The sequence below is a fragment of the Sphaerodactylus townsendi genome, linkage group LG03, assembly GCF_021028975.2.
Source record: "Sphaerodactylus townsendi isolate TG3544 linkage group LG03, MPM_Stown_v2.3, whole genome shotgun sequence".
Classification (NCBI taxonomy): domain Eukaryota; kingdom Metazoa; phylum Chordata; class Lepidosauria; order Squamata; family Sphaerodactylidae; genus Sphaerodactylus; species Sphaerodactylus townsendi.
The window spans coordinates 112,315,254-112,342,256 of record NC_059427.1 but is presented as its reverse complement, the minus strand read 5'-3'; the positions used below and the strand labels follow the sequence as shown (position 1 = coordinate 112,342,256).

The 27,003-nt window shown below is 41.4% G+C and overlaps 2 protein-coding genes across 4 annotated transcripts in view; both read left to right on the top strand.

The window, feature by feature from the left end:
- The window catches only part of PIK3R6 (phosphoinositide-3-kinase regulatory subunit 6), a 48,924-nt gene extending 38,367 nt beyond the window's left edge, over window positions 1-10,557 (top strand). The window contains exons 18-21 of the mRNA XM_048491935.1: window positions 1,600-1,690; window positions 3,633-3,703; window positions 6,549-6,661; window positions 9,078-10,557. Of these exons, the coding sequence (XP_048347892.1) occupies window positions 1,600-1,690; window positions 3,633-3,703; window positions 6,549-6,661; window positions 9,078-9,234 (432 nt within the window). The 3' untranslated portion in view covers window positions 9,235-10,557. The remainder of the gene's footprint in view (window positions 1-1,599; window positions 1,691-3,632; window positions 3,704-6,548; window positions 6,662-9,077) is intronic.
- A 6,350-nt stretch (window positions 10,558-16,907) lies between these two features.
- On the top strand, window positions 16,908-22,798 carry MFSD6L (major facilitator superfamily domain containing 6 like). Of its 3 annotated transcripts, none has more exons than XM_048487723.1 (2): window positions 16,908-17,126; window positions 19,844-22,798. In XM_048487723.1, exon 2 carries the CDS (start codon window positions 19,878-19,880, stop codon window positions 21,801-21,803), a length of 1,926 nt encoding a protein of 641 aa, XP_048343680.1. In that variant the 5' UTR covers window positions 16,908-17,126; window positions 19,844-19,877; the 3' UTR covers window positions 21,804-22,798. The 3 variants fall into 3 exon arrangements, with proteins under 3 accessions (XP_048343680.1, XP_048343677.1, XP_048343679.1); XM_048487720.1 differs by having other exon boundaries at window positions 16,908-17,217; XM_048487722.1 differs by lacking the exon at window positions 16,908-17,126 and adding an exon at window positions 17,170-17,303.
- Window positions 22,799-27,003: the final 4,205 nt, after the last annotated feature.

Below are 27,003 nucleotides of genomic sequence, written 5' to 3'. Positions count from 1 at the left end.
TCATAAAATGCACAAGGAAATACTTTCTCTATTAATTTCTTATTAAACTAAAACATTATAAACAATACTGAGTGCTCAGCCAGTTTATCTGAACACTGAAAAGCATTTTGTGGGCACTCTGGTGATGTTTTGATTTAGCTAATGCAATATTTCACCTCGTGGAACTATTCACCTTGGGAAGGAGATTTTAACTTTTTTCCATTTTGCAGCTGTTGTTGAATTTACCGTGATAATTATGCTCAGGGAAACATTTAATTTTAAATAACCTGGTGGAATAACTTTTGGATTAAAGGTTATATTACAACCCAATGTTTCATTGACAAACTTAACTACTGATTTCTAAGAGGCTGAATTTTTGAACATGACCAAAAATATGTTTTAAAAAATCTGCCATGGCTCAACCACAATGCAAACACTGATCCTATGGATTTCAGTCGATAATTGCTAACAAATGTGCAGTGAGATACCACTGAAACAAACTTTTAGCAAATTTGTCTTTAAACCCTTAGAAAAACATGTAGGTGGTATTAAATAATTCCAAATCAGGCTCTGTTCCTCTAAATCAGTATTGATTTGTAAATCTCTGTTCCATTTTCCAGTGTAAGTTAAAGACACACTTACACTGCAAAATGGAACAGGGACTTACAAATCAAATCTTTGTTAAACTTATTCTTTGTTACTAATTAAACTCCCGAGTAGCTGATATGCTTCTGTTTTTGTTCTTGGTGGTGGTGGAAAGTGCTACCAAGTTGCCGCTGACTTATGGTGACCCCAAAGGGTTTTCAAGGCAAGAAATGCTCAGAGGTGGTTTGCCATTGCCTCAATCTGTATTATGACTCTGGTATTCCTTGAAGGTCTTTTATCCAAATACTAGCCAGTGCTAACTCTGCTTAGCTTCTGAAATTTAACAAGCTCAGTCTAACCTGGGGTTACCCAGGTCAGGTTCTTAAATCACTATAATTCCCCAACACCATGTTTGCCAAGGGTCTAATCAGAAAAAAAACCCTGGAATAATGGTGGTCTAGCCCCTGATTTTTAAATCATAATACATGAGAATCTTTTACTAACAGATTGTTCATTATGTCCAAATTGTTCTGTTTATCAAATCTTAAATTAATCTAGATTCTGAATTGACAGTAATTGTAGCTACAGGGATGGTGTGGATGTAGAAGTTCTGCCCTTAGTTCTTTATTCATTATGTAGTTCTTGTTGCATTTCAGTCTCATCCTCTTTTATTGGGTGAACTTTCCCCACTAACTTTTACAATCACTCTATAAATAGATGACCTTCTAAGGGGTACATTTTGAATGTATGCCATAGCTGAAAACCCTCATTTTCAAAAACTTGCATTAGAACCAGAATGTGGGTTGACTGAGACATTGATGCTACTTTGTTTTCTGAAAAGAAAGTACAAAAATTAAGAAGTCAAAGCACTGAGTTTGACTCAGAGAATAGAATATTATGGAGGACTTAGAAGAAAGTAATAATCCATGAAATTGTTGTTTTGTACTGGTGGCCTCTGGGCTGTTTGGCATATGGTTCCCATTAAGCACTGAGGCATTAATCATTGTGAAACTTACAGGTGGTCTTTGTGTCTAGGTTTCGCTGAGTAACCGTGAAAAAGAGGAGACAACTTCTTTGCGATCAACAGGCTTGGTTATGAAAGCCATTCCCTCAAACGATACTGAAGGTAAAGATAGTAGGGATAGCAAAAGTTGGAAGTAACAATGTCTAGTGTGCAAAGGAACTCAGAAGAAGACCCAGCAGGGGACAGGCAATTGGGGACAGGCAATTGGTCATTGAGATAGGGCTGTAACGTTAGAGATCTTTCCATCCTTTTGTGTCACCCCTTATCTGTCCTTAGACTGATGCTCTTATATCTGAATTCCTCCTCCTTTTCAGAAGTTTCTTCCCCCTCCTTCCCTAGCTAGCAAGGCAACTGAAGTCTATCCCTGTCTCAGCATTCTGATCTGAAGTGTAGTTCCCTAGTACACATTTAACTTTATCTTTAATCAGTGAGTCGCTACTTCTATGCATAATTAGTATTCTCCCAATATTGATCATAATCATCATTATCATCATTATCATCATTATCATTATTTATTTATTTATTTATTTATTTATTTATTTATTTATTTATTTATTTATTTATTTATTTATTAAATTTTATAAACTGCCCACCCTTGAAGGGCTCTGGCCGGTGTACAGCAAAACCACAACTAAAACAATGTGCACAATAAATAAGTGATAAATAGTTAAAATACATAACTCAGAATAAGCAGCATTCTAAAACTCAGTAAAACAATATTAATAATACTAATGATGGTTCCCAGTCCCAAGGCTCGGAGGGGACAGACAATACCAAAAGATGTCACACCGGTAGTGCCGATGATGGTACAGCACGTAACATAGGAACATCCAATCTGCGGCTGGCCTCCCCAAAAGCCCGGTGGAACAATTCGGTCTTACAGGCCCTGCGGAAATCACTAAGATCCCGCAGGGCCCGCACCGCTGATGGAAGTGATGAAAGTATTAGACACCTTTGTATGCTGCGGTTACAGTGCTTATTCGTTAAGGACTTCTAACTGTGCACTTTGACACTCTAGCTGACCCATTCCCCCAATAATTTTCCCTATTAGCATGATGCATGCACTTTTGCTGAGACAACTCTTTTTACTTGGTTTTTTCCCCCTAAATAAGGGAGTGTGGAATTACAGCATTGATCATCTTCTTTCAGAAGTCAATAGATTTTGTTTTCCTGCTAGAGGAAAACATAGTTGAAATGTCTACACCCATTCTGGAGACCAGAACAATTGTTTAAATAAGAGAGAAAGAAACAAGGTCCATATAATACCAGTAACCTTTGCATGAAAGAGATGTTCTGTGTCACTTTGCTGCACTCCTGACCATAAAGGTTCAACCAGAGAGACACAAAACCCACATTTTAAAAAATTGCTGCAGGGTAAGCCCCTTTTCTCTTCAGCTTCACCCATCCAATGATATGCCTACTTGTATCTAACACTAACTTTCTTAAGCTATTTCACCTCGAAAGAGTGAATGAGAAGAATGGCTCCAGATGTATCTGCTCTTGCATGAACCCAGTGTCTCACAGCTGGGCAGTGAACAGCCACTAAAGGGGTTTTTTTTAAATCACAAATAGGTCTTGGTTATTTGTATTGATGGCAGAAACACCATCCAATAGGTGCTTGTGAAACTCATGCATCCACAATTCACACTACATTCATGAGCACAGTGGCACTGCTAACAGGTAGGGTGACACACAGAAGCACTTTTCCTAACAATTTTGAGCAGCTGAAAAGCAGAAACATCCGTAAAATACTTCTTTGAGGTCACTAGGATAATCCACAGCAACACAATCACTGTGTAGTTATTGTGCAGTCCTACATATCATCATTAGTAGTCCTTGGAAGAGCAGCAGCCAATGAACCTGAGAGCACATCATTATTTTATGTCTTGATGAAGGACAAACAATGCACTGTACTGTATTCTAGACCTCACTGTGGCTACTGCTAATAATAATAGGGTTAGCAACTGTTGTGTAAAGAATTCTTCTGGCCACTGAAGCTGCCATTAGGTTAACACCTCTCTGTCTCATCATTATTTCTCTGCAGATCTGGTGTGTTTGAATGTCAATATTACTGAAATTACAAAGACTGCCAACCTCTCAGGACGATCATATACTGTAAGTGGCACTCTGACTAGTCAGAATTATGACTTTGTTGGTGCCTTCAAGAAATGATTGGACGACTCCTGATGTATCAGTAGTAGGAAACAAGAGACAAATACGATATATTGAATACTCTTTGTGGACCATATCCCAGGTATTTGAGATAAGCTAGGGAGCAGCTCTACAAGTTTTCAGAAGTAATAAATTTGAAAGCCTGGGCAAAGGGCTGTAGCTCAGTTGAAGAGACCATCAGCATCACCAGTTAAAAAGATCAGGTAGAAGGTGCTATGAAAGATCTGTGCTGAGATCTTGGGAGAGCTGCTGAGAGACTGGGTAGATAGTGTTGACCTTGATAGACTAATGATATGATTCAGTATCAGTTAACTTCATGGTGTTTATTAAAAACTAGCAATAAACCTGTTGTATGAACAAATACAATGGGCTCTAGGAAACTGTTCGTGGGAACTGTGCCCTCTGAGAGGGGCAACTTTCCTTCCCCCCCCCCCCGCCCACCGGCCCTCCTGCCCTCCCTTTGCAAAGTCAGGATCAAGCTTTAAAAATGGGGGGAGGGTGCCTATGGAAACTCTCCTCATCTTCACAGGTGCCTTACTGCTACCCTTTGCAAAGCTGGAATCTTGGTTTTGTGAAGGAGGGGGAAGCCAGCAGGGTGCCATAGGCAGCCCCCCTTTGTAAAGCCAGGATCCTATCTTTGCAAAGTGGGGGATGAGTCAACAGGGTGCCCATGAAGAAGGGGGGGGTTCTCCCCAAACATACCAGCACCCTCACCCCTGGTTTGCAAACCTGCATTGAGACATTGCGAAGTGGGGGAGCCACCAGGGTGCCTGTGAAGATGGGGTAGTTCTTCCCATCTTCATGGCCCCTACTGTTGGCAAACCTATGATTCTGGCTTTGCAAAGGGAGGGGAGTCAGCAGTGTTCCTGTGAAGATGAGGAGAGTCCCCCCCATCTCCATAGGTACCCTCATGCTGTTTTCTCCCCATCTCACTTTCCAAGGCCCCCACACTTTGGGAAGCAGGGTGTGAGGGTGCAGAACGTACAGAACGGAGCTAGGTCTGGCCCCATCAGGCTCGTGCTGTCTTCCCCCCAAAGCCTGGAGGCCTTGGAAAGCAAGCTGGGGAGAAAGACAGCCTGGCTTGCTGTCTTGTGGCCACTTTTCTTTCCACCTCAGTTCCGGAGGTTTGGCTCTCTGTCTTGGGAACAGAACTGGGACCCCCAATCCAGTAGGCAGGATCAAGCCCGCTAATACCCCCACGTCCCTTTCTGAGGCCTATGGGCCCATGGGTCTCAGGAAGGGAGGTGGATGCCCAATCCTGCTTGCCGAGTCCAGCAGGCAGGATTGGGTCCTCTCCCCCCACCTCCCTTGCCAAGGTCTGTGGGTCTTGGAAAGGGAGGTGGGGACCCTGATTCTGCTTGCTGGATTGAGTCCAGCAGGCAGGATCAAGTCCACTTCACCTCCCTTCTCAAGGCCCACAGGTGTTGGGAAGGGAGGTGGGGGTTGGAATGTGAGGGACACACTTCCAACCAATGGGTGCACAGGCATCAGTGAGCCTTGCATGCCCATTGGCTGGGGGTTTGTCATTGAACATTCCAAACCCTTAGTGAATCTATGTCTATAAACGCGAAATACCACTGACTGACTCACTGACTGACTCATCAACAGAACTCAAAAACCACCGAAGCCACACACATGAAATTTGGCACACCTGTTCCTTACGTACTCCAGGTGCTCACTAAGAAAGGATTTCCCAAAATATTCACTTCCACTCAATTTATTACCTATTTACTTTTTTAACTGCTCATCTCTGGCCATCTGCACGAACATTCTAAAGGCAAACCAACCGCTCAGTCCACAGACATGCTGCACAAACATTCTAAGGGTGACATTTCAACACCACCAGCTTCATGTCCTTCACCAACTGCACTTTACCACCGCCCTCCACAACACACATGAACCTATTTGAAAACAAGCCCATCAGTCCACAGACAGGCTGTGAGGAAATATGCTGCATGTCACCCCAAAGTTCACAAACAGGCTGCAAAAAAGTATGCTGAATGTCACCCCGAAGTTAACAGACAGGCTGTGAAAAAGTACTCCTCCACCCACCCTCACGTTAACAACACCGCTACAGCCAAATACTATCAAAACAGATTACAAACCACACTATCACCTTGGACTACTAAACATTTGTCAGGTTTTGCATATGGACATCAGATTTATTACTGTGGAGACAAGTTTATTGCTCTCTGCCTCCGATCACCCTGTGCTTGGTGTCGTGCTCTGAAGTGGTGGGATGAGTCCCCAGGAATGTGCTGCAGTAGCGGTTCAGTCCAACTCCCTGCCCTTCAACCCTACTCTGAACAGCCTTCTCACTCATCAGCATCCAATGGCAGAACACTTCCTTTCTGCATCCCAAAAATACAATGGCTGCTTCCAAATGATATCTTTTGGAGCCCACCAGGTGAAAGAGAGCAATAACACATTGCATTAGAAAAAGACAACTACAGGAAGCTGCTGCAACATATGCAAAAACAAACCCATCAGTCCACAGACAGGCTGTGAGGAAATATGCTGCATGTCACCCCAAAGTTCACAAACAGGCTGTAAAGAAGTATGCTGAATGTCACCCCGAAATTCATAGAGAGCCTGTGATGAAGCATGCGTAGCGAAGTACGGGTGCCCTGCTAGTTATATATAAGGATAAGTTAAGTACATTTTCAGAACATCAGTAAAAACAAGTTACCAAACCAAACCCTTCATGCATATACTATATTTAGATTTGGTCTTGGCTTAGGAAAGTTCAACTTTTGAATGCAAATTTCTTGTTTCATGTTTATAACAGCTTGTTTCAAACAAGATCCGAGCACGCAACATCAAAATGCAAAGCACAGAACAAAGGTCCTTTACTGTGTGCCTGGACAAGGACTCCAGAAGAGTCTACAAGAATGTGATTGGGTAAAGCCACTTAAGAAGCTATTTGTTATGTTATTGACTTTTCTCTTGTGGTTTTCCTTCTCCTTTCAAATGCTTAAACTATGACTTGATCCTGGTTTAATATCCAGTTGGGGAAGAAACGAGCTCCAATTTGTACCGGCACCCACATTCAGATGTCATGGCAGATTGGAGTTTGACTTCTAAAACAAGGAAGCTCCAGTCACATTCTGAATGATGATGGGGGTGGGGGTAGGGAGAGTACAGTAAGACAGATATATGCCAATCCTGTTTCTTTGTGATGCCTGATATTATGAGAGGGAGGATCACTGGTGCACTAAAGCCTTCCCATTGCCTCAGGCCCTGAGGATTTTTTCCTTCCAAAATTCCTAATGGTCAATTATGCTTTGATTGAGGCATACTTTTGTTTGTACATACGCAATGCAGAAGTGTGAATGTGGTGGTTTTGACTTTGCATACACTTTGCATTTTGCCACTTTTATTAATTAAACGGTAAGAATGTCTTTAGTTGTTCAACTGGGCTATTTCACACACATGAAGATTAGTAGGAGCTCTGTATGGACATCAAAATAATCTTTTCCTTTCTGGCCAAAAAATATGAACTGGCACCAGAGGCTTGTAAAGTTTAAACCAAGAATCAAACGTTTTTTATTTACAATAAATAAATCAGGAAATTATTCTGGCAAAAGATAAAATTGAAGTTATATTCTAGAAGTTGGTTTCTGAGAGGTTACTATTTTATAAGTTGTTTCAGTATCTTTGTACAGTTGATACAAGGTTCACACAGGGCCTTCAAGTTGTTATAGTCACTTAAATTCTCCCCACTAGGATAGTTGTTCAGTTTTCTGTTTGGCTCTCTAGTTAATGTGCTAACAAAACCTTAATTTCTACCATCAGGTTAGTATAACCTATGCAGTTCCTCAAACACTAACTCTAAGACAGTCTCTTCTCTAGAGTGTCTATCTCACACGATGCTTATCAGAGAAGGACTTTTTCTCTGTACTTCTGCACAGGTCTCCCTTTGTCTCTGTACCTCTGCACAGGTCTTTCTGCATCCCCCATTCTCAGTTCCTTCTTCCTCTTTTCTCTCTCTCACTCAGTGAACAATAATTACTATAGATCATAGTACATTTGTATAACAGCATTTTTACCTGAAGTAATTAGGCTGCTAAGTATTTTTTTTATGGGGAGATCCTTTTTTTCTTGTCACACCTAGGTCCATTATGCAGGGAGCACTTTCCTAGGGTTGTTTACTCCACACTGGGGCCATAGTGGGGTCTCCTCATGTTTCTCCGTTTACACATGAGGAGATTCTCCACTTCTAGGTTGCTCCCAACTAGTCACAAGATTGCCAGCTTTGTTTTTAAAAAACCCTTTAACTTTTTATATCGGTATTTCTTATATGGATCTTTTTATATGGATATTTTGATTATTTGATATTTGATTATTAATTTTTGTGGTTTTTGCAAAAGTCAACTGTCAGTTCCCCAGAAATGCCTGTGAGGAGGGGGGGGGGGGAGACCGGCTGGAGCTGACATCCCAAAGCAACGGAAAACATTGTGGGTTTGCCCACTCTCAGGAACCACTCTCAGGAACCACAGAGTTTCTGGAGTATACATTGTCATACGTGTGAACACGTTTGCAATGGAAACTCTGCTTCAAGGAAACATACCCTCTTTGCAGGGAAGAGCACCAGTGTGTAATCAGCACTAGTTTAAGTAGCAGCTAGTATGAATAGCATCTCAACCACTGCCAACTGATTTCTGTCTACTGCAAATTTGATATGTATTCATTTTAACCTTTAATGGCATATAAATTATTTCCATTTAAAAGAGAAAACTTTTAAAACATTTAAATACGGGTGTTTAAAATTCTTTCCAAGAATTTATCCACTGCCAAGGTGATCGATGGATTACAGTCACTTAGCAGAAAGCGAGTGGCCTGGAACTTGGAGTGCTCCAGTCTTGGAAGCAGCAGAGGGTGAATTAAAATCATGCGCAGGTTACTGTGAAGACAGCATTCCAGAAGAATATGAGTTATGGTTTCTATAGATCCACATCCGCAACGCCATAGTCTCTGATGTTTAGGGATCTGGAGGTATCTCCCTGAGGTTTCCGCTGATGGGAAAATATTGAGGCGTGCTAGCGTGAATGCACGGTGTTGGTTAATGGATAACAGAGATATCTCTGGATAACAGAGATGAGAGATATTTAAAATTTGATATGTGTTCAGAAGATATTGAATAGCTTTGTTGTGCTGTATGAGATATGATCTGCTGTTACTGAATTTCAAATTCCCTCAAAGTTTTTCTCATAGTGTCCCCCCACCCCCAGAACTGTGTATTTAAATGTCACATCAGATTTTGATGTACAGTGTATATTAGTTAACAGACGGTTATTTTGTTTTTTGTTTTTTGCAGCATCGAAGTTTCCCCATGTCTGGAACCTAGCTACTGCTTGCAAAAGACAAGAGCCAGGCGGACTAGCACGCCAGGAGATGAAAATGTGGGACTGGCCAAATATTTACCCAAGTCTTTGTTACTACCCATTAATACTTTTGCAGGCATAATTCAGTGAGGAAGCTGATGATCAGAGATATTAAGATCCTTGGGGTATTATTGAATGCCCCACAGCATGGGGACTAGACAGAAAGGACTCTAGGGGAAAGGCAAACAAGTCTGTGGAAAGAAGCAGCCTGGCCCAGTTCAGAGAAGGTGGGAGGTTTTGTAATAGGACCGTTAATAAACTAGGCGACAGATGAAAGAAAAAAACACCCAGATGTGAGATTTTCAGCCTGTTTCAGTGTATTTTGGATAAACCCAGGAAAAATTCTTGCAAGGATAATTTACTTGAGCTTTTCCCCTCATATCGTGAAAGGTGAGGACAATACTTTTTGTTTTACCTTTCTCAAAGCAAATTGTAATGATGGTAAATAAATGTTAAGGTGAATTTATTTTCATTACAGTATTCCTGAGGGACTCAAGTCAAGATCATAGCTCTGTGGAATGAGACCCTGTTCACATGTGTCAGAGATATGGATGCTATTCTGTACAATTGCCACAGGGTGATTACACTCACCAGAATTCACATGGCAGATTCAAGTATTTTGTTAGACAATTCTTGGGATAAGGTTCTATATACAAATCCATAAATTCCCATTACATGCTACCAGTCAAGGAAATACAAAATATACTTAAAAACCAGACTACTTGGAAACTGTACTATAGGAGATAAGGGAAACTTCACAAAATGGCATGTATCAAAGACTGGACAAAATATCTGGGACAGAACTAAAGCATATGAGAACTAGAATATGCTTGTTTTGTAGGGAGTTTTGACTGTGAAATCAAACATGTATGAACAGCCTCCAGCACAGGCATGGATGGAAAGAACTTGTGACTGGTCATTTCCCCACTTTTAAAATGACGTCAAAACTCACCAGTTTTGTTTGCTCCAGGACCTTTTTAGCGTGGGTTCATGTTCCCCACTGCAGCTTCCACCCCTTCTTCCAATGAACCTGGCAGCCGCGCAGCAGGCAGGACTCCCCACAATCCGCTCAAGGGGTGTCCTAATTGGCTGCTGTGTTGTGCTGCAGCGAGATTTTTTTTAAATTTTCAACTGGACAAATCAACGTCCTGACAAACCCATGACTATTTGTGGATACATCTATGTTTACGTGCTCTTAAAACGGCGTGCAGATGTGGATTCCTTGTGTTAAAAATAAAAAATTAAACCAGCTGCGCGCGCATTGCGCACGCCCCGCCATGCCCAGATTGGACAGGAGGGTCCACGTCATCAAGCGGCGGGAAAATGGAAACCCGGGGTAACCACACGGGCTTCCCCACTGCCAAAAGGCACTGTTCCGAACAGCACCAGAAATGACGCGTGCTGAGGGGGCGCGAGAGCAGCAGAGTCGGGGCAGCTGCATTGTCGCTGCCCCTGTAGTGGGGAGTGCCGCTGGACCCCATTTTATTTGGCGAGAGTAGCGTGCAACAAATGGTGAGTGGGGAAACGGCCTTTGATTCAGGAACAGGAAGGTGATGTGGCTGACTGTGCCATGATGTGCCAAACCTAACTTTTTGCTCTCTCTCTAGAAGTGTACTGTTGCTTTCCCTGCAGCTTGGTAGAATAGAGGAAAAAGCCACCACAAGGCTCAGGATGTTGTATATTTATTGCAGTGTGCATTAGAATGGGATTATGTTTGACCTTTACTTGTGACACACTTGGCCACCATGAATTAGAGCAGAGATTACATACCTCCCACCAGCTGTCTGACTGCTCATGTGCAGCTGTTCTTCTAAGATGGAATCTTGCTAAACAGCAGACCAACCATTAAGATGTGGAGCCTATCCTATGTGTTTTCAAACTGCTGTCTTCTGATTCACATAAGCTCTGTAGCTTCAGTTTCACATTCTGAGGATAATAGCCCTGCTCCATTGTGACTGGGTTTATGAACAATGCTTATTGGATCTCATGCCCTTTTTGGCCACATGGCTGGATTATCTCAGCTTTCCAGAAAAGTCTTTTAAAATGGAGGTATGGACTCTCAGTCTATGTATGGCAGACACTAACATAAAGTGACAGTGATTCCAAGACTAATAGGATGGTTTTCAGAATGATGGTCTTTCTGCATGAGATTCTCAACCTTGCATATCAAGCAGGTGCGCAGAACAGTAGGGTTTTTTTTGGGGGGGGGGGTAATCAAAATCATAACAAAAACCATGAAATAATTCAATAAAGCACTTAAACTATAAAGTAACTTCCTTCCATTTTGGTGCTTTCTGAAGATACTTTAAAATATTCAGATGCTTGTAATCATTTTTTTAACAAACTTGTGTCTGTAAACTACACAGTAGGACTATTCTTGCTTACTATAATATCTTTACTTAGCTCTGCTTAAAACCTTTCTTGCAGAATGCTTTGAACCCTTGTGAAAACTGCCAGGAATCAATCCTCCTGGTGTCACACTGTTCTATTTGGAAAATGTGGTCATTTTGTCTTTACAAAAAGATATCAGTTCTGTTGTGTTATACAGTTTGCACCAGAATCAGAAGAAGTTTAGGGGTTTCCATTTGGTGACTTAGTAATTGTCCTAGGGTTTTATGAACTGTTCCTCCATGACTGTCATCCTACAGACAGATTTGGGTTGGTTTATAATGGCAGGTTTTTAAACTTCCTACTATAGCTGTTTGCTGCATTCATGCTTAGCATTCCAGTAATCAGGGTGTATTTTATGTTCCCTTTATCTTTAGAATACACCTTGTTTACTTGAATTACTCCTCAGTCAACATGTATTTTTATACATAGCTTTCACTCTTGAGAATGCTTTTCACAATAAAATGCTATGTCTCCAAGGGGTCATAGAGTGTTGTCTGCCTGCTGATATAGACTAACATCCATGATACAGGTAAATGTAATACAAATGGCCCTCTAGTCATGCTTGAGGAGTTATCGATTGCTCAGCAAGTCACATCCCCATGTTTCAAGAACACATCAGAAGATGTGCACACAGTGAGAACTTTTGCAGAGCTAAGCATGCAGACTTTTCAGTGAAGCAGTACTCTCTATTATAGTTGCTTCAGATCTTAATGTAAGCAGTTGAGAACCAGAGCCATAAGATTGATCACAGAGGTCATTATGTGTAAAAATGTGTTGGTATGTCAAAAAAAGAAAATGTGCTGTGGAAAAGATATCATAAAAGTTGTGATCGCACAATACTTGTTGAGCCAAAGATATGTCATCCATATTACAATGAGTAACTACGAAGAACAATGACTTTAAAAGATTTAATACATATGCAATCTTGAGTTTTCTCTACTTGGTTCTCCATGCATGGTGCTGCAATTAATGTTTACAATTGCTTTGACTTTTATATTAGATATATTTGAATTAATATGTTTGTACATTATGTAAACAAATTATAAATTATTTGTATAGATGTAATAAATATGCTTTGGAAAGTTGAAATGAAATTAAAGAATCAAAAAAGATATTTGACACTGTGTATGTTTATGATTGGTTGAATACAGGAGAAAAACTGGACAAGTCTGTTATCAAAATATTTTTGTATTCCCTTTTCATTCGTGTTTTCCTTCTCTGAGTTACTCCACTTAGAGCAGAACAGATGTTCTCCACTGCGAGGTTTTAATGGGCCTTGCAGCCTTCATCTGATCAACTAATGTTAGGAATACCCTTTGCTTCCAAAGTGAAAAATGAAAGAAGGTATTCTGACTCTGCAGATAACATTCAGACAGACAACCCAGGGCTTTATATACCACCCTTTCTGGAAATTAGGGAAATTAAAGCTTTAAGTTTGTGAGAGATTTTAAATGTTTGTGGAAACATTATGAAGGAAAAAAGGATCCAAGTGTATCTCTTTTTACGATATGTTGCCCTACTAACTACCCAGTGACAGCGCTCTGTTTTCCTTTTATTGTTGGTTAAAACATGGCTTGCAAACAATAATGGAGACAAGTTAAGTCTGCCTCCTCTTATTAGTTGCTTCCAATTTTCTTCCAAACCCCACTAGAGCAAAGGAAATATCTGTAATTCTAGTAAAAAACAGCTTTGCACCAGCAAAGGATCCATGTAGGCCCACTCTGCCCAGGCCAGTAAACACAGGTGTAGAACAGTTTAAAAAACATTTTTTTTGGGGGGGGGGGGGACTTTGTACAGATCCCACCCCTAAAACAAGTCTGCCCTGTGTTATTTCCCGCAAACCGGGTTTTTTGAGAATTGCGCTATTCACGAGTCTTTTAAAAAATCCCAGTTTGCAGCCACTCACAAGTGAACGGCCAGGGAGGAAGCGGGTTTTTTGGCCTCCATTTCCCTTTTTTGGAAAAAAAATTTCGTGGCTTACATCTGCGTAGCTATGCATGTGCAGATAGTCGTTTTGTGAGATGTCAGCATGGCTGCGGGGGTTCATTTGTGCATGCCTGCATAGCTATGCATTGGTGGGAAGTAAATAAAAAAAGAGACGCATCTCCATGTGAAGACATGACAGCAACTCGCATTCTTTCCATGGGCTCCAATTGCAGTCTGCACGGACGCATGCAAACTCAAAAACAGGAAAACGGGTTACTTTATCCCAACTGCAACCTGCTACACATTTGCTGTGCAGAAAGGGCCATAGACTTGCAAGGGGCATCTAATTTCCTACTCCCCTACTTTTTCTTCTTTCCCTTTCCTGAAAGTCCTGATAATCTCATCACTTTTCCTGCTTCTCTCTCTCCTTCCGACTAGCTAGCCTACCTTATCTGCTCACCTGTCTTCCTCCTTCCCTTTCTCTAACAGCTTCAGCTGAGGAAAACTATGGCCCAGTTGTGTTGTGGGGAACCCTCAAGGACTTGTGAGGAGTACGGTACCTCACTTATCCCTATATTCACCTTCTCACACTATTTCCTCTTTTCTTCTTCATGGCATTTTTCCACAAAACAACCTACCTCAGTCCCCCCTCCTCCTTTTTATCTTCACAGCAACCCTTTGGGGAAAGTTTGGCTGAGAATGTGTAGCTGGACCAATGTGACTCAGTGAGCACCATGGTAGAACTGAGATTTGTACCAGGGTCTCCTAGATCCTAATTTGAAACTCCAACCAGCATATCACCCTGGTTTTTATGTGGTTGCTGCAGTTGAACAGCAGGGAGCAGCCAGGCCTGGGTGTGTCATGGATGGCATGCAAGTTGCCCATGGTTGTTGCTGGCAGAGTTGCCAACCTCCAAGTGGTGGCTGGAGATCTCCTGTTATTACAACTGATCTCCAGGCAACAGAGATCACTTCACCTAGAGAAAATGGCTGCTTTTGAAAGTGGACTGTAATTATTTAAATGTGCTCTCTGTGTGTGTGGTGTGTGGTGTGTGTGGGTGTGTCTTTCTTTAAATCTGAGATTTAAGTGGAAAAAGGAAGGGGTAGAGAAAGGGGATGAGTGTGATATGATTGGTTGATTCTGGAGCATGTTTGAGAGAAGTGCTGTGCTGAAGACAGAAAGTGATAAAAGGGTTTTGGAATTTATATTCCTGGCGGCAGCAACCATATGGGGACAAAGGAGGGATTAAACATTCGTTGGCACCTATTATATCATTTTATTTAGAAAGAAAGAGAGGGGACGTCACAGGTGGCTGCAGTGATGGGATAGAATATCCTGAGGAGAAAAACATATTTTAGGCAGGAAAATACACTTTGAGGAGGGAAGCATATCTTCGGTGAGATAATACATTCTGAGGCTAAAGTCAAAAAGTTCCTGAGGGGGAAAGAACATTCAACCAGAGAGAGATAAAGAGAGAACAAAATTTTAAGAGGGACAAGTAAAAACTAGTACAATGGCTGAATTTTTAAGTATGAAGAAAGAAGTTCTGATTCAGAAATGTAAAGAATTACATTTACCTCATGAAGGGAAAAGTGTTAAAGCATTGAGAATTACACTGATGCAGAGTTTTGTTGAGTTCAGTGGCACCACAGCAGGGAAATCTCTGGAGCAGTAACCCTAGTCTCTCTCAAAGGCCAAAGCAACTCTGGAAAGGCCTTGCCCCTCACTATCTTTTACTGATAGAAATTAAGGTTTGAAGGGAGACAATACTGTGTGGTTACCTAGTAACATCCAGACTGCAGCATGCATTTCTTAAAGCTAGTACTGCTTCTGTTATTGGAGGAAGGTTAGCTTCTGGATTTTTTTTTGTTTTTGCTTTAGATGTCAGATTTTTCTGCAAACCTGAGGGTTTTCCCATGTTTTCTGAAACATTTGCATTGTCTGATCATGGCTTCAGTCTCTGGCTTTCATCAAGATGTTCTAATACCTTTTGTGATGGGCAAGCAGCCTGTTGGGCCAGAAGTGGGGATAAGGATATAAAAGAGGTTAAACCCATGGGCTGGGTGGGTCTGGCCTGAAGGACACGACATGGTGCAGCTGGGCTCAGATGCAGCCTTGATTGAGGAAAGAGTGCCCTTGGGTTGGAGAGGACATAGTGGGAGGCAGGGCAAGAGACCACTCCCCCTGGTTCTTGGGGGCCACAATATCTGCTTAGTGTGGATTTAAAGACAGTTGTGGAAAGGAGCTGGGGACAAACACACAGGTACATTGTGACTATGCAGGTCAGTGAAGGGCAGTAGGTGGTAGGAACAAAGTGTAGCACAACACCCCTCTACAAGAAAACTGAGCTTTATGGACACTTCTATTTAAACTAGTTTTGAACATTTGTCTGCAAGTGCTGATCTGTTCTTGCAGGGGTGTCTCCTACTCAGCCATCCCCTACTCAGACTGCTCTGCCCACAGGCCCCACCTTTTTCACGTGCAACTAAAGAGGCCATACCTTTGACTTTCCCATTTTGATATATACACCCATAGTCAGTGGATTTGCAGGCAAACTTGTGAGAAAGAATAATTAGAGACTGAAAATAAGTCATAAATGTTTGCATTTATGAAAGGTTGTTTGTGCATCTTTGAGGCCCCTGCTGATTCTGACATTATAATTTGGTAATGAATATATCAAACAATTAAAGGCAAACCCTAATGTTAATAGGCCTAGACCTAAGGAACCAACCTAAACCTCCCCCGGAAGACTTAAGATAGTTAAATATAAGTTGGCTATATTCATGGGGGTTTTATTTTCTCAAATGTTTATCTCCACATCCCATTTCACTTGAGCGCCAGGAATTTTCCATCTTTATTAGAGACTTTTATTTAGAACAGACTTTTTATTAGATCAGAAAAGTTTGTGTTGCCTCAAATGATCCTAAGTTTGGCTTTTAAAATATTTTCCTAAAGCAGCATTATGTATTGCAGAGTTCTGGAACGAATCAGTGTCAGGACACCAAGATTTCTAATCACCCCCGAGATTACCCTGAAAAGACAAGGAGAACTCTGAAGATAAATCACATCTCTTCCTAATTGCATTCTAGGCATATCTGAAATGCCATTTCACCCTTCAGCTTTGTGAGCTATTGAAAATGAGTATTAAGGTTTGTGAACTAGCAATAGTGGAATAAAGCACAATATTCCACTATTGATAGTGTGCGGCCCCAAAAGGAAGGCGGTACGCGCTTTACTGAACGGGGGGCGGTGTGGACCTGCGGTAAAGATGGACACGTAATTCTTTGCTTGTGAGCAACTTTCAGAGTAAGAACGAAGGTTCGGTCACAGAAAAGAACACGTGACAGCACGGAAAACGACTGAAGGAAGAGGAAGTGCCTAAACTACGCGGGGATGAATTGACAGGATTCATAGCAGGGGGAGTTAGGCGACTAGTTGCACTTTATCGCGTCTGACGCTGCGAATTCCTCATAGTCTCTGACGCCACCCGTTGTATCCTAGCGACAACGTAGACCTCGCCCTTAGGGCTCTCTGCAGGCCCATTGTCATCCTCGAAGAGAACTCCAAAGGAAGCGAGACGGAGAGGGAGTTTTCGAAGGAATAAGGGGCAAGGCTAACAGGTGCAGGGGGCGGGGTCGAACCGCCCTTGATCTTTCTCGAGACAGGTGCGTTGGGCGCATGCGCAGTGAGTTTCCTCATGACAGCAGGCCGAGCCCGGGTTCCTCGTGGAAGGAGTGACTCAACCCCGCCTTTCAGGTACGAGTATCTTCGTGCGCGTGTGGGAATGAGCGCCAGGCAAGCAGGCAGGCGGTGGCAGTGGTCGTCATGGCAACCTCCCGAAGGTAGGAGGGAGAAAGACTTGATCCCAAGCCCATGAGGGATGCAATGGAGGCGTGGCCTGGGCAATGCAGAGAGTTATTTATTTAAGTGGGTTTGTTTGCCAGCCGCCGTAAGTCTATCTCAATATTGATCCTGAGGAGTTCAGGGTCGCCACCTTTTAATCTGGCACATTTAGGGAGAGTTCAAGCATTCACTCCCTTGAGCGGGGCATGACAAGAAGGAAATCAGAGGCCTGGTGACATCAGTTTAATTATTTTAACCTAGAGTTGGAAGATAGGTCACTAGTATTTCATAGTTATTGGCACACAGATTTCACGGTGGTAATGGCAAACAAGACAGTCATATTATGGGTCTATAAAATGGCGTTATTCATTATTTTAAAAAGCTTGATTGTATGTGTGTGTTCAAAAGCTGTTTCTTCCCTGACATGTATTTTTGACACTTAAATTGTCATTGATTGAAATCTCTTCAGGCACACCATCTGCCTTCACAAATAAAATGAAATAAAGGACACAGATCATACCCAAGTTCTCGACCTATTATGGACGTTTCCTCAAACCTGAAAAACATAAATATTAGTTGACAGTCATAAGGCAGATGAGGAGGCACCAAAGAACACAGCATTTTCTCCTTGCTGGGAAGATGGTCATACTGACTTTAGATTCTTTTCTAGCTATCTGTGCTTTGTACAAATAATTGTGTACAGCCTAATTTCACAGTGTATGCTACTGGTGTCCCTGCTTCTTCTATAATGAGGCAAGGTTCTTTGGTTCCTTTCGACTGTCATTTTTCCTTGGCAGTTTCCTGAAAAGCCAAGTCCAAAGTTACGAACAGAAACCATTTCCTGGTGTCCTTTGAAACTGTTCAGTGTTTTATTTTAATAATTGGCCTGTTGTCATCCACAGTTAACATGATAGCGGTCTAATATTTTTTCTGTTTCTGAGTATGGAGGGCTTTGCTGTAGCAGTCCCATTACTGGATTTAAAAAACAGTAAAAATGCTGACCACCCAGGGTGGCACCATTGTGAGATCACAGTTGGTCAGGATCTGCACTAGCTTTTGAAACTAGGAATGAATGTTTCCAATTTGAAGGGGGAAGGGAAATTTTGGCATTCTTAGTCCTATGAATTTGAGACTTCAAGCACCTGCAGTAGGACTGTATCTAATCCAGAGAACTAGTAAGAACATCAATCAACAGTAACTACAGAAAATAACCCTTGACTCAGTTCTGCTTTACTGGTTTGCCTCACAGTATTCATCTTTGATGCTTATTCTCTTGAAGTGTAAAGTCAAAATGATGTCAATTCCTCATAATTTCATAGAATTGTAGAATCATAGAGTTGGAAGAGACCACAAGGGCCATCAAGTTCAACCTCCTGTCATGCAGGTATAATAAAAACACACCTGACAGATGGCCACTCAGCCTGTGTTTAAAAACCTCCAAAGAAGGAAAGTTCACCACCTTCCGAGACAGGGTATTCCATTATCGAACAGCCGTTACTGTCAAGAAGCTCTTCCTAATATTTTGGTGGGATCTCTTTTTGTGTACCTGGAATCCATTACTCCTTGTACTTTGGAGCAGTTAGATAGTCGTCGTTTACTGCCTCTTCAACAGCGGCATCTCTCACAAATATTTAAAACTTGTGACTATCATATCACCCCTTATATCCAGCAATTTTATCCATCTACAGTAAGATTTCTTGTACAAAGCGCGATTTCTCGCTCTTTTCCCACGTTCACTTTTCGTTCTCTCCTTGGCAAGCAAGACCACTTCTAGCACAATTTTAATTATCTTTGCCACCAGAGCAGGACAGATTTCCCAGTAAATACAATTTTGCCCTAGACATCTTCCTTCTGCCCATGGCTAGCCTTCCCACTTCCTCGCACTTCCATCCATGCCTTCCCCCTTGCCCCCCTTCCATGTTGCTACTTGCTTCAATTCATAGAAAAAAGCTCACTCATACAGGATTATCCAAAACACACCAATCTCTAATTCTCATATTGCTACATCAAGATGCAGATATAATAATAACAGAAAGTGCTTGGAACTAACAAACCTCTCTGTTCTCCCACAGCAGCAGCAGAATGTGTGTGTGTGTGGGGGGGATATCAGCTCTACGATGGACCCCTTCTTTATCAGCCTGCAGTCCAGGGAACTGCTTTGCCTCTTTCATGGGGGAGGGAATTTTTAAAAAAGTAATATCGATATAAGTGCAGCTTAAAGGGCTAAGCCATCAATCTTGAGATCTGTAATGAAATCTGTGCCTTTAAGGATCAGTTGATGGGCGGAGTTAAGGGAACCAGGCCCGGGAGAAAAGCTCAGTGGCAGAAGTGAGTTTACTTCTAGCTTGTAAATGGGGAAACCAGCCCACTGTGCAGAGAACAGCCCAGAGGTAAACATTCCATTAATATTGGGCCTTTGACTGTGTTACTTGTTTGATTACCAGTTTAATGTTTCAGTGGTAGTGTGAGATAATGTTTCTTGTTCTGTTCCTAACTTACTCATGTGATTCTGACAATTATTTACTTTATTAATTTGCAGGGCACAATTAGGAGTCAAGCCTGCACCTGAAGCCATGAGTACAAATAGCCAGTGGGATGTGAACAAAACACTGACTCTTGCGAGCCTTTTCCATTTACTCTATGGGGCAGGCAATGCCTGCACAATCCCCTTTTTAACTCTGTACTTTCGGCAGCTGGGGTTGACTGCACCATTAGTAGGGATTATCATAGGGCTGAAACACTTAATCACTTCCCTTTGGGCTCCTCTGTGCTCCTATCTAGCAAAAACCCACAATAAAAGGAAAGTTCTCATTGTTGGGTCTCTGTTGTGCTCAGTTGGAGCAGGTTTACTTCTTACTCTTGTCCCACCTCTGAGCGCGGACATTGCCTATAAATTCTGTAATGTGAGCCAACGCTCAGGGAAACTACTGACTGCCACCCAGAAGCCTGAAGTTACTACAAATGGTCTGAGTATGCTGAATTTCAGCCCCATCACTGATAACAAAATACTGTCTGATGGATCAGTTGGAATGGCCTCTGTTGATACCGTTACTGCTGGAATGCCAACAACAGCACATACATCATTAAAAGACTCCTCCTCTGTAAACAGTCAAGACATTGGCATTAATACTAATAAATTGCAGTTCACTGATGGCTTTTCAGGCGAGACATCTACTTTTGAGAATGACATTGCCACAACAGAACAACACTCAAAGATTCTTCCCGTGGAAGGGTCTGCAAAGGCAACTAGAAGCTCCACAAGCAGCATTGTGAATATTACGAAGAGTTTTGAAGAAGGTGGCTCATCAGAGACAACTGTTTTCTTCGCTCTTCACACAGACCCAGGACCATTTACAGAGACTTCCTACATTTTGAAAAACCTATCAGGCCGATGGGGAAGAGCACAGGATGTAAGTTCTCAGCTGCTGCAAGGCATTGACTTCTTAAACAGGGAGCATCAGGTCTTTCTCATGGTTCTAGGTGCTGTTGTGCTTTGGGAGCTTCTGGCAGCGCCTCTTGGGTGGATGGTGGACGACAGCCTCTATGAGTACCTTGATTTTGTTGATGCTGCAGACAAATATGAGAATCTTTGGATCTGGAACTACTTGGGAGCATCTGTGGCAGTCTGCGGCGTATCAGTATTTGTGGATCAGCTGAGCTGCTTCTTGAGCACAAATATCCCACGGTTTGCAGTACATTTTTATGGCTATGCCTTACTGATAACCTTAACATTACTTGTCAGTGTCTTCTTCCCCATCCCTAAGTCCCAAAACAATGAACATATAAATAAAACGGGCAAAGTTTTGAACCTTATTGGGAATGATGGCCAAACCATCCTGTGTGCTGTCACTGTCTTCCTCACAGGGGCCATTGACTCAGCTGTGCAGAACTTTCTTTTCTGGCAAATGCAAGACCAGGGCAGCAGTGAGCTAAACATGGGCCTTGCAGTGGCCATTGGACTGATTGCTGAAATTCTGCTGTACATCTTCAAAAGCAAGTTGCTAAAGGCACTCTCGGGCACTGGCACAGTCGCCTTGAGCTTAAGCTGCCTGGCCTCGCAGCTGCTCTACTACTCATTCCTGTGGAACGCCTGGGCAGTCCTGCCAATCCAGATCCTCTGTGCCTTCAGCCACGGTGCTTTGTGGTGGGCTGTGAACATGTTAACAGATGACATTGCCACTCCTGGCACAGAGAGATCTCTGCATCTAGTTTTACAAGGCCTCTCTTGTGGATGTGGAGCCAGTCTGGGCAGCTTTGCAGGAGGGTTTGTTGTGAACAGTTTTGGCCTGGCAGTGCTTTACAGAGCATGCTCCATCACTTTAGTTCTCTGGCTAACAATGTTCTTGATTGTCCATTCCAAATTGCCACGGCAGAAGAAAATTAACTATTCCCGTCTGCTGGCTGCGGATTCGAGTGATGTGAGTGACTCTGATGATGATAAAGAAAGAGACTGGCTAGTGAAAGCTATGAAAGACGAAAACTTCAGTAGGAACTGGTGACAGTCTTACATTTCTTCAGTTTGTTGGCCAAAATCCAGACCTAGGAGAAACAGGATGCATTGATGAGAAAGAAAGCAGAACTGTGAACATGGAATCTATAAAACGATTCTACTACCGGTTGGATTTACAATGTACGTATTTTCTCAGAAGGCGATTATAAAGATTTTATAAAGATTTATTTTCTCAAACTTAATTTATTGTAAATATTTGTAGCAATTTTACTTTTCTAAAATTTACATTTCCAAGATCCAGGGAAAAGGGATATTGAATAGTCCGGTAAAAAGCAATTAACTGTAGTCTTCCAGATTATTGTTATACTTTTAGAGACATAGCAAGCTGTACTGGAGGTTGTAATTCATAGTGATCAAATCATTTTTGTGTGAAAACTAGGAACCAGGAGGTTGCTTTGCCTGTGAACTGCACTCTTTGGGCAGGAGAAGTAAAGAAAGAAACTATTCTGCTAGCTTTTTACAAAGCTAGCTGCCCTTGTGAGTATAAGAGCACTTTCCAGAAACAGGCTCTGGTTTGGGAGTGATTGTGTTTAAATACTCTTACATATGCTTTATTGCTGGCAACCACCCAGTTTCCTTTCAATCAGTATTTTTAGAAGGATAAGATATACACTTCTGATCTGTCTGTCATAGTTTTAACACAAAAAGCACATTTTTGCTTTCTTATACCTGTAGTGCAAATATAAAAAGCTAATTGACTAGAATTCACATGCAGCTTACAAATGGCGATTTTTTTGCTTTCAGTTCTGCATCAACAACATTCACATATAACATAAATAGCACAAAGGCTGAGAAGCACTTTTATTGTCATGTAGGAGTCAGTCAGTGCCATACCTTTTTCAAGCACACAATGGAAGTGGGAGCCATTTTTTCAGAATATACTAATGTTCTTCAACTGAGCTGTGTATACTGAAGGATTTTGCAAGTACTTGAGGTATGAATATGTGAAACATACAGAAATAAACGTAAACTCATCTGCTTTGATTAATTCAGTTTCATTACTGCAACTGATCGAATGAACAGTATATCACAACAGTGGCCCTGAATGCCTGTATATTGCAGAGACTCCCCCCCACCAAATCCTGTACACCAAATGGTACCCATCAGCTCTTTCCTATAAGGTGGCCCACAATACCTGTATAATCCAAAATGATAAACCTGAGAGTCAGTGCTAGGTAAGGTTAATTCAGACTAAAGCCCCTAGTCCTCCAGGGCAACTAGTTGGCTATGTGAGAAACAATATGATAAGCTAGATGGTTGTGTGGTCTGATCCAGTTGGGCTCTTCTTATACCTCTGTGGCCTGGCTGCCAGTGTCGGACAGTGGGAGTGAATGTGCTTTTAACATAATGGTGCCCCAAAATGCAACTTTTGTGTGTCTCCTCCACAGGAATTAAATGCTGTCACTCACAGTGGAAGAAAGTGAAGGGATATGTTGTTATGTGAGATAAAGATGCTCCTCTTAAGCCTGTAGACACATGGGAGCAGACTTTATTCTCTCTCATAGTCTGTCTGAATTGAAGTTCTTGATCAATGTAAGCTAGTGACCATAAGCAGGTACAATCAGATGCATGACTGGATGTGGGAACAAGCCCTAGGGTGGTCTTGACCTCCTCACTTGAGCCCCAGATTGTACTTTGTTTGCTTTGCAATATCATTTTGTGGTAGCCCCTGAGAACCAAAGCTATCTGTTCTGTAGATCTGCTCTTGATCTTCATAAGTTCTGAATTTTCTGGGCTTTTTAAAACTATCTGAAAATGTTGCCGCCAAGAGATGGAACTGGCTTTTAAATATATGATGATGACATTTTGAGGGTCTCATTTATCTACAGGATGATCTTTGGCATTATTTTTGGCAAGTCATACTTGTGAAGACGTGTTCAGATATGCCATCCACATAGTATGTTCAAAGATGATTGCTGGATCCTAAATTCTTCCTCTATCTAGCTGAAGAAATCCTTTTACAAACAAATGGGATCAGAGGTGGGATCCAGCAGGTTCTCACAGGTTCCCGAGAGTAGGTTACTAATTATTTAAAATGAAAGAGGGGATTACTTCACTGGCATTCTTTGCTAATGATTTTTGCCTTAGTTACGCCCCTCCTCTCAGCAGTAGCACGCAGAACTTGAAGCAGTCTAGCAGGAAGTGCACCGGCATGCGTGGCAGCCTGTACCTGCGTGCATTCATTTCCTGCCTGACACTTGAAAGTGGCTGCGTCCTTGCCACAGCAGCTCACTTTGCAGAAATGCCCCCGCCTCTGAAATGCCCGGCCGTGCTCCTCGCTGTGGTCTCCGCCTAGCCCTAATGGCGCTACACCATTGTTTTGAATCCCACCACCATGGGAACCTGTTACTAAAATTTTTGGATCCCACCACTGAACGGGATGGATGCCTAAATCTGATCATTTGTTTTACCTGTTTTTCTGTGGAAATAATATCTGAAGAATGTTATTTCAGAGAAGTAAATGTAATTTCATCACTGATCCAAAATGATTACTTGCAGTATTAAATACTATTTATCTACAGCTAATAATAATTTGCTGTTGCAGTAACAAGTATGTTAGTTAAGTGTTTTGATACATTACTGACTTGGGAATAAGTTCCATTAAACTCAATGAGATTAATTTCTGGGGGTGGGGGCAGGGATGCTTATGTTTGTGCTAACTGTAAAGGGAATGATTTGATGGAACTTGTGCTTTTATACATCATTGAATTTGATGGGAGAGTGTTAAGGATTTGTTTAATTCTTCCACTGAAAGGAGCAGGACTTCCAAGTTCTTTTCTTTAGCTGGATTATCACATTCCTTTCTACAGAATGTAATCAGGAGGGAAGACCGTTCACCTGCACGTTACTTCTATAGGCTTGAATCATTACGGGCTTCATATATAATGTTTACACTCAACCATAGGATGAAACTGGTTTTGTAACTTGAATGTATACAACAAGAACATTGTATCAATTCTGTCTGGTCGCTTTCGTTGTCTTCTAACGTATATATCATTCTAATGCGACATAGTTATATGTGTTTGTCTTTCTATAAATAAAATAAACACCTTTAAAACAGCTGTAAAAGTACATGTTGGAAGGGGAAGTCCATATGATGATATCGTAAGGGCACCATTAAAAATCTTAGTTTTTGAAAAGAGACTTTGGCAACGAAATTGGACAATGGAGGGAAAGAAGATAGAACAGGTCAAAAGCTTTCAATATCTGGACCTTTCTTTCCATCATACATTGTCCTGGTCAAATCACAAATCCTGTATAACTTGGAAAGCAGAAGGTACTCAATCTGCCATTTTACTTTTTTTCACATTTTTTTCACATTTTACAGTTTTTTTCACATTTCACACTTTTTTCCCACACATCTCAGCTAGGATAAAGGTTTATAACGCGAGAACAGTGGTTCAAATGTTATACTCAATACTAGTTGCATTCCAGGAGTCACTGCTGTTTCCGAAATGAGTACCAAATGCAGTGCTGTTCCTTGAAACTGGAGTTCTTCCTCTATAAACTTGAGCCTGGCAATTGGTTTTAAATATTGGCTCAAAGTCATTTTTAATATTGGTTCGGGGCTAATAATGAAAATAGGTCAGGATGGTAACATAAGCCACTGGTTTAAGGTAATGGAATGTAAAGCAGTCTTGATTGGTCTCTCCTCTACTTTTCTCTTCCATTTGAGTGATAATACTGCCCTAAATTCTTCAAATGAAAGATTAAGAGATACAGCTTATGCAGAACTCTGATACTGTGCACATGCTTCATGTTCTGCTGTTGTAGCTGACATTGAAATTTCAAGCTCCTTTTAAACAGCAAATTACCTAGTAAATCTGACAGTTCCCAGATATTGTTTACTTTTCACAAAAGCCAGCTCAAATGTTTTACCTTCAGAACTGCTCTATGGCTTATTTATTGGCATTTCGTATGCACTCAGAATTTGTGTCCTGGGTAAAAAGTTTGTAGACCTCAAGAACATGCTCTTATGTTTGTGATTTATAGGATTCACAGTGTGTAGACAATTTATCCCCCGCTGAACTCAATTCCAAATCAGACGTCTTATTTTTATGTTAGATCTTTACTTGAGGATAAAAATCCTAAAATAAATCTGTCAGTTGCAAAGTTTTTATCTGAAACATTGAAAAGTATGTCCTAACTCATAGTGGCATTATTATCAGTGAAATGAGAATGTTTTATGTAAATTTTTTTTGTGTGTGTACACACACACACATATCCCCAACATGTGAAATTTGAAGAAACCTTTCTCCCAAATGTGCAGAACTATGTTTTCTAGAATTTGCTCCAGAAAATTAAAATGTAACTGCGCTTTCAGGGTAGCACAGTTGCTTTCAGATCCTGCTGAAAGACTTAGAATGTTACCCGTGCAGTCCTATGCAGAGGGATGTAATTCTGTTTAGGATTGCACTGCATGCCTATTTGTAGCCCAGTTTGCCCCTCTCCCCCCCCCCCACAAGATGACTCTTTCAGACGCCTAAACGACATCAAATTGTGCTTCTTTATCTTGCAAACTGGTCACATATGCAGATCTCTGACTCTATAAGTTTGGAAGATTTTTTTAAAAAAATCATAGAAAACTAATGGGATTATCTGGAGTTTTTGGATGACTGGAGTACTAATGCATATGAATAAACTACAGGACCTCATGAGAGACTTTCCTGTCAAAATGATGGGGCTTGAAATTGTGTAACGTTTGTTGTTCACCTAAAAGGATCATCTTCTTTCATGGTGTGTTTAAAACAGCAAAACAACAAATGAAGACGGTAGAAGGCTGTCACACATTTGCAGTTATATTTTTATAGTCCTTGATTTCTTGAGATTTCTTTTAAAAGCAAATTATTTTCTTCAATCTTTGATTTTGTTCCCTAATTCAAAACCTGCAACATTGCTGAATTTTCAAGGTCAACATATTTATAACATAGATTCTGGATTGCTGTAAGTCAACTTAAAGTATAATTTAATGATTGCATGATCTGATAGCAGACATAACTTTGTTCTTGAAACCCACAGAAATTCCTTCTCTAATGCTTAAGGTACCTGCTTTCTCTCAGTGCCTTACATCCACTCTTCCTTGTTAATTGGAACTGTGCAAGCCTGAGTTTAGTGTCTTGCTTCACAGGATCAGGCTGACAAGCATTTCTGCTTGGTTTGATCTCTTGTGGAATTCAGGGGCCTTAGGT